The sequence below is a fragment of the Heterodontus francisci genome, chromosome 3 (genome assembly GCF_036365525.1).
Source record: "Heterodontus francisci isolate sHetFra1 chromosome 3, sHetFra1.hap1, whole genome shotgun sequence".
NCBI classification, from domain to species: domain Eukaryota; kingdom Metazoa; phylum Chordata; class Chondrichthyes; order Heterodontiformes; family Heterodontidae; genus Heterodontus; species Heterodontus francisci.
In genome coordinates this window covers 44,027,289-44,041,130 of record NC_090373.1, presented here as the reverse complement: position 1 = coordinate 44,041,130, position 13,842 = coordinate 44,027,289, and the positions used below count along the sequence as shown (strand labels likewise).

The 13,842-nt window shown below is 42.1% G+C and overlaps 1 protein-coding gene across 2 annotated transcripts in view; it reads right to left on the bottom strand.

Moving 5' to 3' along the window:
• Positions 1 to 13,842, bottom strand: part of mcph1 (microcephalin 1) — a 429,556-nt gene that overhangs the window by 374,614 nt on the left and 41,100 nt on the right. For both annotated transcript variants that reach the window (XR_010970979.1, XM_068021514.1), the window contains exons 6-8: positions 10,342 to 10,453; positions 2,170 to 2,316; positions 867 to 968 (exon numbers count right to left, since the gene is read on the bottom strand). Coding sequence is in view for 1 of the 2 variants with exons in the window: in XM_068021514.1 (XP_067877615.1) it covers positions 867 to 968; positions 2,170 to 2,316; positions 10,342 to 10,453 (361 nt within the window). In the remaining variant the exon portion in view is untranslated. The remainder of the gene's footprint in view (positions 1 to 866; positions 969 to 2,169; positions 2,317 to 10,341; positions 10,454 to 13,842) is intronic.

Sequence of the window (13,842 nt, the reverse complement as noted above, 5' to 3'; positions counted from 1 at the left end):
GTGCAATTTTAAAGAGGGTGCAGGAACAGAAAGAACTCAGGCTGTATGTATAAAAATCTTTGAAAGTGGCAGGACAAGTTGAGAAGACTGGTTAAAAAAAAGCATGCGAGAATCCTTGGCTTTGTTAATAGAGACATGGTACATAAAAGCAAGGAAGTTACGCTAAATCTTTATAAAACACTAGTTTGGCCTCAGATGGCGTATTCTGTTTCATTGTGGTCATCATAATGAAGGATGTCAGGCCTTTGAGAGAGTGTAGAAGAAATTTACTAAAATGATAGCAGGAATAAGAGATTTCAGATATATGGAGAGACTGAAGATGCTGGTGTGTTCTACTTGCAGCAGAGAAGGTTAAGAGTAGATTTGATAGGTGTTCAAATTCATGAACTATTAGTAAATAAGCAACTGTTTCCAGAAGCAGAAAGGTCAGGAACCTAAGAGCACAGATTTAAGACAACATGATTTTTTTTAATCAGTGGGTTGTTGTGATCTGTAATGCACTGCATGAAAGTGTGGTGGAAGCAGGTTCAATAATAACTTTTAGAACAGAATTGGATAAATACTTGAAGGGCAAAAATTATAGGCTGTGGGGAAAGAGCAGGGGAGTGGGACTAATTGGAAACTCTTTCTTAGAGCTGGCACATGCATAATGGGGTGCATTGCCTCCTCTGTGCTATATCCTTCTTTGAATCATTTCTATCCAGTTTGCAGGCTTCAATAAAACTTCAACTTCTGCAATACCATTTCTACTTAAAGATGCATTTCCCATCACAGAGATGTCTGAAAAGAACTTAAGCACTGGCATTTTCAATGAACAATCATTAAAATTCAAATAGCTGAAGAAATACATCTTGTAATTCACTTGCCTGCAAACAATGTTTTTGGTGTTGCTGACGGAGATTCCCCAAGAAATGGTCGGTCAAGAGAGGCAGCAGAACCTGATGTTGTCAACTGAGACATTTGGGAAGCTGAGAGAAGAGAAGAAACATACAAAATTGGAATTGGATTAGTATCTGAAGAGAAAAAAATTGCAGGACTACAAGAAAAGTGCAGGGGAGTGGGACTAGCTGATTTGCTCTTGCTGAGAGCCAGCACAGACACGACAGGCTGAATGGCCTCTTTCTACATTGCAATCATTCTATGATTCTGTAAGCAATTTACATTAAACCTAATGGTCGTGTGCACTGCAGAACAGTTTATTAAGCAACTCCCAATTTAAGTTAAACCAACATACAAAGAGCCACACACATGAATACACTATAAACAAGCCAGTAAAATCATTGCCAACTGAGGAAAGTAATGGATTTCACAATATTTCAGTCCCAGAAAAGGATGAGCTGACAATAGGAAGAGGAGTAGGTCATTCAGCCCCTTGATTCAATGAGGTCATGACTGATCTGTATCTCAACTCCACCGGCCCAGCTTGGCTCTGTAACCCTAAATATCTTGCTTAACAAAAATCTATCACTCATATTTGAAATTTCCAACTGACCTAGCCTCAAAAGCTTTTATGGGGGAAGAGAATTCCAAATGTCTACTACCCTTTGAATCTTGATTTTAATACATGTGGTATCGCTCAGCTCACTTACAGGATTAACATCCCAGCTCTGGGATTGTGGAGGGTGGACTCAGGCATAACGTAGGTCAAGTCTACTAGCTAGAACAGCTTTGTTTGAGAGCCTTCAGACATTTTCCTATATTAAAGGCACTGTACGAAAGCAAATTTTTATTTGGATAGGAATGTACAGACACACGGAGCAAGAAATGGATTTTCTCTACAACCTGCTGAATTAACGAGCAACATTAGATTATATCTCCCACATTCCCCCTTTCATTTGCTCAAAACCTATTACATTTTTAACTTTTCTCAGTTCTCATTAAAAGGTCACCAATCTGAAACACTAACTTCATTTCTCTCTCCACAGATGCTGCCAGAGCTGCTGAGTATTTCCAGCATTTTCTGTTTTTATATTAGATTACAGATGTTTGGAGAACATTACAGTTGACAATTGGAATTAGTAAGGCTAGGTTTTCTTGAATAATTCCACACAAAGTAGCTTAATGCCATTTAATTGTCTGTTGCACAGTAACACAATTCATCAACGCTGATTCAGCTTACTCAGTGCAACAAAACTTATATTAGTTGCATTGCACATAACAAGAACTTACCAGTAGGTGAAAGGTTTTCTCTCTTTTCTTTCATTTCCTTCAATCTATCTACCATACCGCAGAAGTGATCGAGGGGAACGGATTTTATCTTGGGTATATTAAGATCTGTAGCATCCTCATCAAACGAAAGCAAAGGCAGATCAGCTCCTTTGAAAAAAGACCATTGTTTTGATTAAAAGTACTGTAAAAAATAAATATTAAAACCATGAGAAAGTAATAAAGACAAAATAATTAACAGTTGCATTGCTTGCATTTTCATGGAACACCTTAAGATGAGTGTGTTTTTTGAAGATTTCAGTTTACACAGAAGCTCATGATACTCAGAATACTTGCAAGCACAGTTGCACACCATCGAAAGCACAGTTGAAGGACATTTGACCTCTCTTGATTCTGCTAGATCTTTGCTGGCACAATCCAAAATTAAACCTACTATGCTGCTCTCTCCAATAACCCTGCGTCATCTTCTGCTTCAATTATTTATCCAGTTTTCCTTTAAAAGATGCAACCTCTGTGCATGTCACATGTCAACCATTTCCTGTGACTTAGCATTCCATGCTCCAACAATTCTATGCAAAATAATATTCTCCTAACCTCTCTACTGTCAATGACACCTTTAAATTGATGACCCTTTGTCAAGGACTCCCCAACCAGAAGAAACAGTATTACTCTGCTCACCACCTCAAAACCAGTTGCAATTTTAAAAATATCTCTTAGACTTTTCTCGACAAGTAAAAAATAGTACCAGTATCATAAAACTCTTATAGTTTCTTATCCCTGGCAGCATTCTAGTGAAACTACACTGTTCACCATAATGTCCTATAATGAGGTGCCTAAAACTACACACCTTTATTGGTAATATTAACGTATTCACTCAAAATTTTCAAATTAAATTACAGAAATATAACTTCCGCACCATCTTTTATTTCCCTTCCATATTCTCTATTTTATATATACTTGATACTCATTAGGTAAAATTTTTATTCTTTTACATTGCTTAATATACATATATATATATATATATAAATTGTCGAGTGTGTCACATCATTCCATTTCAAACTACATTTACTCAATATTTAACTGCACTTGGAAGTGGTGCTCTTGCAAGGTATTTTCATGTTAAATGTCACGTAACATTAGCTACTAAAACAATTGGAGTATTTTGAGAGTTAATAACAAAATTTTGGTCACATCTGTCTGTAGTTGCAGGCTACAGCCATTAAGTGTCACTATAGTGCAGCATGTTGATATAATTAAGCACAGAAACTAAACACAGGAACATAGGAGAAGGAGTAGGCCATTCTGCCTATCGAGACTTAAGTTCGCAGATGACACAAAAATTGGTGGTGTCGTAAATAGTGAGGAGGAAAGCCTTAGATTACAGGAAAATATAGATGGGCTGGTAAGATGGGCAGAGCAGTGGCAAACAGAATTTAATCCTGAGAAGTGTGAGGTGATGCATTTTGGGAGGACTAACAAGACAAGGGAATATACAATGGATAGACCCTAGAGAAGTACAGAAGGTCAGAGGGACCTTGGTGTACTTGTCCATAGATCACTGAAGGCAGCAGCACAGGTAGATAAGGTGGTTAGGAAAGCATATGGGATACTTGCCTTTATCAGCTGAGGCATAGAATTTAAGAGCAGGGAGATTATGATGGAGCTGTACAAAATGCTAGTTAGGCCACAGCTGGCGTACTGTGTACAGTTCTGGGCACCACACTATAGGAAGGATGTGATTGCACTAGAGAGGGTGCAGAGGAGATTCACCAGGATTAGATTAGATTAGAGATACAGCACTGAAATAGGCCCTTCGGCCCACCGAGTCTGTGCCGAACATCAACCACCCATTTATACTAATCCTACACTAATTCCATATTCCTACCAAACATCCCCACCTGTCCCTATATTTCCCTACCACCTACCTATACTAGTGACAATTTATAATGGCCAATTTACCTATCAACCTGCAAGTCTTTTGGCTTGTGGGAGGAAACCGGAGCACCCGGAGAAAAACCCACGCAGACACAGGGAGAACTTGCAAACTCCACACAGGCAGTACCCGGAATCGAACCCGGGTCCCTGGAGCTGTGAGGCTGCGGTGCTAACCACTGCGCCACTGTGCCGCCCAGGATGTTGCCTGGGCTGGAGCATTTCAGCTATGAACAGAGACTGAAAAGGCTAGGGTTGTTTTTTTTAAGAGCAGAAAAGGCTGAGGGGGGACATGATTGAGGTATACAAAATTATGAGGGGCATTGCTAGGTTAGATGGGAAGAAACTTTTTCCCTTAGCAGAGGGGTCAATAGCCAAGGGGCATAGATTTAAGGTAAGGGGCAGGAGGTTTAGAGGGGATTTGAGGAAAAAAAATTTCACTCAAAGGGTGGTTGGAATCTGGAACACACTGCCTGAAGAGGCAGTAAAGGCAGGAACTCTCAACATTTAAGAAGTATTTAGATGAGCACTTGAAACGCCATAGCATACAAGGCTATGGGCCAAGTGCTGGAAAATGAGATTTTAATAGATAGGTGCTTAATGGCCGGCACAGCACAATGGGCTGAAGGGCCTGTTTCTGTGCTGTATAACTCTATGAGCCTGCCTCGCCATTCAATATGAACATGGCTGATCATCCACTTCAATGCCTTTTCCCCCACAGTATCCTCATATCCCCTGATGTCATTTGTATTTAGAAATCTGTTAATCTCTGCTTTAAACATATTCAATGACTGAGCTTCCACAGCTCTCTGGGGTAGAGAATGCCAAAGATTCACAACCCTCTGAGAAAAGAAATTTCTCCTCATCTCGGTCCTAAGTGGTTTCCGCCTTATTTTGAAATTGTGTCCCTGGTTCTAGACTCCCTAACCAGGGGAAACATTTTAGCTGCATCTAACCTGTCTATCCCTTTAAGTATTTTGTAGGTTTCAATGAGATCACCTCTCATTCTTCGGAACTCTAGAGAATACAGACCCAGTTTCCCCAATCTCTCTTCGTTAGACATTCCCACCATCCCAGGAACAAGTCTGGTGAACCTTTGTTGCACTCCCTCTATGACTATAATATCTTTCCTAAGGTAAGGGGACCAAAACTGCACAGTACTCCAGTGCGGTCTAACCAAGGTTCTATACAATTGAAGCAAGACTTCACTACTCCTGTACTCAAATCCTCTTGCGATAAAGGCTAACATACCATTAGCCTTCCTTACTGCTTGCTGCACCTGCATGTTATTCATAAGGACACCCAGGTCCCTTTGTACGTCTACACTTTCTAATCTCTTAACATTTAAGAAATACTCTGCACATCTATTTGTCCTACCAAAGTGGATAACCTCACATTTTTCTACGTTATATTCCATCTGCCACGTTCTTGCCCACTCACCAAGTCTTTCCAAATTCCCTTGAAGCCACTTTGCATCTTCCTCACAACACACATTCCCACTTAGTTTTGTGTCATCCGCGAACTTGGAAATATTACATTTGGTCCCCACATCCAAATCATTGATATATATAGTAAACAGCTGGGCCCAAGCACTGATCTCGACGATACCCCACTAGTCACAGCCTGCCAACGCGAGAATGATCCGTTTATTCCTACTCTCTGCTTTCTGCCTGTTAACCAATCCTTAATCCATGCCAGTATATTACCTCCTATCCCATGTGCTTTAATTTTGCGAACCAACCTCCTGTGGGGAACTTCATCAAAAGCCTTCTGAAAATCCAAGTACACCACGCCACCGACTCCCCAGGCTGAATTTTACACCACCCCAGCGGATCAGTTGGTGTCGTGGGGGCAGTGTAAAATTGAGCAGGAGGCTCTGGGAGGCCTACCTGCCCCGCTCCCAACTCCGGTTGTCATTACGGCGGTCGGGCGTGGGGGCGAGGGGGAATGGCCCGCCCAACCGAGGCCAATCAAGGAAGGCAAGAAGCCCGCCTCCATGGGTATTTTACCCATGGCAAGTGGGCGTGCTGGGGACGTGAAGGCCACCCAGCGATAGCTGCCGGCCTTTCCGTGCCCCGGGGTGGGGGGCATGCCAGTCGGGAACAGGGTGCCCGATTGAGGGCCGCCCCAGCCTCCCAACCCATCCCCGGGACCCAAGACCCTCCCCCCCACCCCCCAAACTACCACTCCAGCCTCACCAGGGAAGCACCGATCCCCCTGGTGAGGCATGCCCAACTCACTCACTCTCCAGGGTCCATGATGTTGGCTGAGCTGCAGTCCCAGCAGTGACCACCGCTCCAGGTGGCGCTGCTGGGACTAAGAGCTGCCGGCCCGCTGATTGGCTGGCAGCTGACTGAGGCGGGACCTCCTCCCTCAAGTGGGTTGAAGTCCCACCTCAGAACAATTAAAGCCTGGGGACCCATAAAATATGGGACGGAATCCCAGGCTTGGCAGAAGCGGGTTCGCCACCGACTTTCACATCGGTGGCGAATTCCTGTCCACCCAAGGTAAAATTTAGCCCTCCTTTATCAATTCTGTTCTTAACATCCTCACTAAACTCCAACAGGTTCGTCAAACATGATTTCCCATTCATAAATCCATGCTGACTATGCCCAATCAGATCATTATTATCCAAATGTCCACTTATCACAACCTTTAAAATAGATTCTAGCATTTTCCGAACGACTAATGTAAGGCTAACAGGTCTGTAATTCCCTGTTTTTTCTCTCGCTCTCTTCTTAAATAGTGGGGTGACATTTGCGACCTTCCAATCTGCAGGAACCGTTCCAGAATCTGTAAAATTTTTAAAGATGATCACCAATGTATCCACTATCTCCACAGCTACCTCTTTCAACACTCTGGGATGTAGAATATCAGGTCTTGGGGACTTAGCAACATTCAGCCCCATTCATTTCTCCAATACAACCTTCTTACTAATACTAATTTCCTTCAATTCCTCATTCCCCATAACCGCTTGGATCTCTAATTCTGGGAAATTTCTCGTATCTTCCTCAGTGAAGACAGACACAAAGTAATCATTTAGCTTCTCTACCATTTCTCTATTCCCCATTATAAATTCACCTGACTGCCTGTAATGGACCCACATTTGTCTTACCCAAATGTTTCATTTTTACATACCTGTAGAAGCTTTTACTGTCCGTTTTTATATTTTTTGCCAGCTTACGTTCATTTTCTATTGCCCCTTTCTTCATCAGTTTCTTTGTCCTCCTTTGCTGTATTCTAAAATCCTCCCAATCCACAGCTTTACTACTATTTCTGGCAACTTTATAGGCCTTTTCTTTTAATCTTATACAATCCTTAACTTCCTTTGTTATCCACAGTTGACTGCCTTTACTTTTGGGGTTTTTGTGCCTTGAAGGAATGTATAGTTACTGTAAACTGTGTAATATTTCTTTAAAGACTATCCTTTGCCTATGTACTGTCATACCTTTTAATGTATTTTCCCAATCCACCTCAGCCAATTTGCCCCTCAAACCTTCATAATTTCCTTTGTTCAAATTTAACACCCTTGCTTCAGATTGACCTACCTCACTTTCAAACATAATGTAAAATTCTATCATATTATGGTCACTCATCCCTAAAGGTTCTTTTACAACAAGTAAATGCTGATGTTTATAAGTGAAATTATAAATGAAAACTTTTGATGGCCCCCAACAACTCCCCTTAACTTTCTTGTATCTCACCTCTTTCCTCACCGCACCACCCCACTCCATGCAATGCCCCCTTCAACCCATCATGATTGATCTTTCATCCCACAGGTACCTGCAGACCTTCCGACACCCAAAACACCTGCGGCCAATGGTTCTTTTTGTGGCTGCATTCCATCCTGCCATCCTTGCTATACCAGACAACACAGAGATAATTGTTATTACTTTCCCAAAGATCATCAACACACCAGACCTTGAATGAGTGCTCACTCGCCTGCCCTCTTGCCTGAGCCCTTGCTTGGGTGGCACCCATTGCATTCACCGGCACCCTCCAAAATTCTGACCCAGCACGATGCCCACTTCTACCCAAATGGAATTCTGCACTTACGCTCCAATCAGGTACATGGGAGCAAAATTTTAACCACCTCTCCACCGTGAGCATCCTTTCAACTACTCGCCCTGTTACTTCACTGATTTCCCCCAGGCATTTCGACAACCACTCCTCTCAATGAGCAGATGAGCAGATTTTCCTCCCCCAACTCCCCTCCAATAAAAAGCCCGTGGACTTCTTGTGCTTGCCACACTCCACTCCTACACACCACTCCATCATTATTCAACCTCTTCAATTTATTGCAGATGCCAACCAAGCCCCAGCTTCATTGAGGAACATTTGGTCTCTGTAATGCTAGCCCACTTAGCAGGTCATTGGCATGTCTATCTCTACCTGCACCGAGCAGACTTATTGTTCCCGGTTTCATCCATCCTTCCCATTCCCCCATAAACTCCCAACTCAACTGAGAAACACCCTATGTTTCTGATTTCAGCCCCCGACCCTCCCCTCCACCCCAAGAAACCTTTTGACATCTGCCACCCCATCCATCAGTGACCCATACTTCATCCCCTATAATCCCCAAGCAGCATTTTGGCCTACCTCCTCTCCCCCACACCCAACCCCCACCTCTGAGCAGCCCTCTGGCCCCCAGCAGCCATCACTGTCTCCACCAACCCTACACTCCTAATTTGTGGCCGCCAAACTCATGCCCCACACAGTGCAGCATTAAGGTCCAATCTTTAGAGTCATAGAGAGATACAGCACCGAAACAGGCCCTTCGACCCAACGAGTCTGCGCCGACCATCAACCACCCATTTATACTAATCCTACATTAATCCCATTTTCCCTCTCACATCCCCACCTTTCCTCAATTCTCCTACCACCTACCTACACTAGGGGCAATTTTTTTTTACAATAGCCAATTTACCTATCAACCTGCAAGTCTTTTGGCATGTGGGAGGAAACCAGAGCATCCAGAGGAAATCCACGCGGTCACAGGGAGAACTTGCAAACTCTGCACAGGCAGTACCCAGAACCGAACCCAGGTCGCTGGAGCTGTGAGGTGGCGGTGCTAGCCACTGCGCCGCCGTCGCACTCTCACACCTTCTCACACTCAGGCCAAGTTTTTGCACCTCGCTAAACACCTCCTCCCCCACCACCCCGAGCAACATTTTAACTCTCCCCTCCGTCTGCACTTAATTGCATTCCTGCCCTCATTACCCTGACCTGGCCTAACTAAGGGGGATAAAAACAAGAAATGCTGGAAATACTCAGCAGGTCTGGCAGCATCTGTGGAGAGAGAAGCAGAGATAACTGACCTGAAACGTTAACTCTCTCTCCACAGGTGCTGCCAGACCTGCTGAGTATTTCCAGCATTTCTTGTTTTTATTTCAGATTTTCAGCATCTGTAGTGTTTTGCTTTTATTTTACTAAGGGGGAGATTGTTTATGGTTTAGTGCCCTTTACCTCAACAAAGCTTCAAAATGAGCTGAGAAACAATATTAAATCATCCAAATATTCTCCAATCCTTCCTCCTTCACCAGTCCTAATCTTCCTCATCCAGCTCCCTATTGCCTCACCCTCCATTCTCTCCTGCTCCTATCCTTATCGCCAACACCAATGTCCCCTTCCTCTTCTCCATTCTCCTCTTCCCCTTTATTTGTCTACACCACATGCCCCTCCCATTTCTCTCCTCTTCCATCCCTCTACCTTCTCTCTTCTTCTCCACAATAACCTTTCCCTCCTGCCACCCCCCTTCCTCTCCCTATCATGGATCCTGTTGCCCCCGCCCTTTAACCCTGCTTGACCCAAAGACTGCACTTGGTCCCCACTCCACGTGCAACTCCACAGAAAATCAACCAATATATATTGCTTTTAATTTTATTAAGCCATCATATTTGTTTTTCTTTGTCTCCAACAACCCACTAAATTTTAGAGCAGATACACATCGTTTAAACCCCATGTAATTAGCTGAAAAATGTATCCAAATGCTAGGTTTCAGAAAATAAATAGAATATGATTGCTGAAGTCTGACCTGATCAAATCAAGAGAGCAACCAAGTCAAAGTTTTGATGGGTTTTTCCGATTAATCCAAGATGGCTGTCTGACAAGATCATTTGTCAGATAGTTCACAAAAAAATGCTGCAGCAAAGGTTCAAATAAAACAAATTTCAAAAATAAAGTGCACCTTATATTTTAATAAAAGCTTATTACTAAAAATAGTACTAAAATACGAAAACTCACCAATAGCTTTTTTCAAATCTAGATTCTGAATCATCTGATCTAATTTTTTCTGCAACCTCTTGTTATTTTCTGGTGTCTTTTCTATGAAATCCCTGGGTTTCATACATCGATGCTGAAAAGTTCAAGAGTACAATCATATAACAATTTAGCTGCATCGCAACAACTTAAAGTACGGTTGGTATAGCTCAAGCTGATAAAAAGATTGAATATGTAGCTATGCTTTAAACACTTTCTCAAGCAACAGAATACCCTTAGAAGGATATGGCTCATCAGAAGCAATGAACAGTATTTTTGCAAAAGGCAGTCATGCTTGACTAATATAATCCACGTCTTTGAGGAAATTAGCAAGTGTATCGTCAAAGGGATCACAATGGACACGGTACTTAAGATTTGCAAAAAAAGTATGATAAAATGCTACATGAAAGCCTTATTACCAAGATCAAGGTCCTTGGCATTAAAAATGAAGTGTCACTATGCATAGATGGTTGGCTACGGAAAGAAGGTGAAGAATGAGAATGAATAGTTGATTCTTGGATTGGTAAGTGTAGCTATTGGTGTGGCTCAGAGATCTGCATTTGGGATCTCCCTTGATCTCAATATGAATAAATATTTTGGAATATGGGCCTCAAAAAAATGATGAAAATTGTTTGATGGTACCAAATTAGAAGGTATGGCAAGCTAACAAGAAATATACAAGACCAGAAAGACACAGTTAGGTTAGAAGAGAGGGCAGTTCACAGAACACTTTGGCAACAAAACAGAGAATGGCGATATCCTCAGAAGGCTGCAAATTATCAATGGAGTGAATGAATAGAGATGCCCTGGTGTAGATGCATAGACCTTTACAAACAGGACTGCAGATAGATTCATGAAATATGGTCATGATGAGATTGCTGAAAAATTAGAGTTGAATTCGGTGGAACACAGAAGGATAAACTATTGGAATTAAGAGTTTTAAACTATTTAAAGGTTTTAAGAGGGCAAATTAGGACAGGTGATTTTCCAATGTGGTGAACCAGGAACAGGGAATGTAACTTCAGGATCAATATCGGAAGCACAAAGTGGGAGGGAAATTCCAAATAACATCTTTCTGCAAAGGGTTGTTAGAAGATGGAAATCATTACCCCAGATGGCCATTGTAGATATTTCAATTATGATATTTAAGACAAAATCAATTAAACACAAAAGGAAAAGAAATGAAGTTTATAAGGAAATAGGATTAGATCTGGAACTAGCACGAGCACAATGGGGCCAAAGGACCTCATTCACTTTTAAAATCTCTGATTCTTTGAACGCTTGGGTGAAACCCAAGCACCATCTAGATTAACAAAACTTTTAATGGCTGTATGTGATCAGAAAACATACAAATATTTAACTGGAGGAGGGCTAATTTCAGTGAGTTGAAAGGAATCTGATCCAGGTGGATTGGAATCAAAAACTGGTAGGCAAAACAGTAATTGAACAATAAGAGGCTTTCAAAGAGGAGATGGTTTGGATACAGAATTCACACATTCCCCTAAGAGTGAAAGAAAGGGCATCCAAGGCTACAGCGCCCTAGATGACTAAAGATATAGATTAAAATGCAACTGAAAAAGGAGACTTATAACAATTGTAAGACAACAGTAGAGTACTAAGCTGAATTAGCAGAGTACAGAGGAGATCTAAAAAGATTAAGAAGGGCAAATGAGAAGACATTAGTGGCCAATATAGAGGGGAACTCAAAAAGTGTTTTTATACATATAAATTGTAAAGGGATAATCAAAAGAAAGGGTGGGGCTGATTAGGGACCAAAAAGGAGATATTCTTGAGGAGGCTAAGGACCTGGCTGAGATACAAAAGGATTACTTTACATCATCCTTCACTTGAGAAGAGAAAGCTGCCAATGTAGCAGTAATGGAGGAGCTAGTAGCAATATTACATGGATAAAAATAAAGAGGTACTTAAAAAGTTGGCAGTCCAGATGGAATGCACCCAGCATACAGAGGGAAGGAAGGATAGAAATTGGAGAGGCTGTGGCCATAATCTTCCAATCTTTGAGATATGGGGCGCACCAGAGGACTGGAGGATTGCAAATGTTACAACCCTGTCTAAGAAAGGAGAGAGGATAAACCCATCAACTACAGGCCAGTCATCCAATGTGGGGAAGCTTTTAGAGACAATAATCTGAGACAAAATTCATTGGCATTTGGAAAATTATAGGCTCATAAATGAAAATCAGCACAGATTTGTTAAAGGCAAGTAATGTTTGACTAATTTGATTTATCTGATGATGCAATGGAGAGGGTTGACGTGGGTAGTGCAGTTATGTCTATACGGACTTTTAAAAGTCATTTGACAAAGTACTACATAACACACTTGCTAGCAAAATTAAAGCTCATGGAATTAAAAGGACTGTGACAGTGTGGATACAAAATGGGCTAAGGGACAGAGAGTAGTGATGAGTGATAGTTTGTCAGACTGGAGGTAAGTCACAGGTTAGTATCAGAACCAATGCCCTTTTTGATATTTATTAACGGCCTGGACTTGAGTACACAGGGTATACTTTCAATGTTTGCAGATGACATAAAAAGAAATGTAGTAAATAGTGAGGAAGGTAACAACAGACTTCCGGAGCACGTGGACAGCCTGGTGAAATGAAAGACATACTGGCAGATGAAATTTAAAGGAGAGAAATGTGAAGAGGTAAGAGATTTACTTGAACGGTACCAGGCAAGAGGGACTTCTGGGGAAGGGTGAACAGCCAGAGGTTGTGGTCCACATTGATAAAAAATGACATAGGTTGGAAGAGGGATGAGGTCCTGAAAGCAGATTTTAGGGAGTTCGGAAGGAAATTAAAAAGCGGGACCTCCAAAGCAGTAACCTCAGGATTACTCCCAGTGCCACGTGCTAGTGAGCATAGGAATAGGAGGATTAATCGATTGACCACGTGGCTGGACAATTGGTGTCGGAGGGAGGGCATTAGATTTCTGAGGCATTGGGACCGGTCCTGGGGCAGGTGGGACCTGTACAAGATGGACAGGCTACACCTTAACAGGACTGGAACTAATATCCTCGCAGGGAGATTTGCTAGTGCTGTTGGGCTTTAAACTAGCTGGTCAGGTGGATGGGAACCTGAGGGGTAGCTTAAATTGGAAGTAAAGCTGGTAACCGGAGGTAGAAAAGTAGCAAGTGACATTAGAAGGCAGGCGAAACAAAGTCAAGCAGCTACTAGACTTGGAATGCAGAATAATGTCAAGACAACAAGGTTAAGGGCACGCTACCTGAATGCACGCAGCATTTGCAACAAGGCAGATGATTTAAAGGCCCAAACAGAGGTAAATTGTTATGATCTGATTGACATAACGGAAACTTGGCTACAGGGTGACCAAGACTGGGAACTGAATATTCAAGGATATTCGACATTTAGAACAGGATAGGCAAAAAAGAAAAGGAGATGGTGTGGTGCTGATACGAAGGGATGGGATCAATACATTTGTAAGGGAGGATCTCCAATTGGAAGAA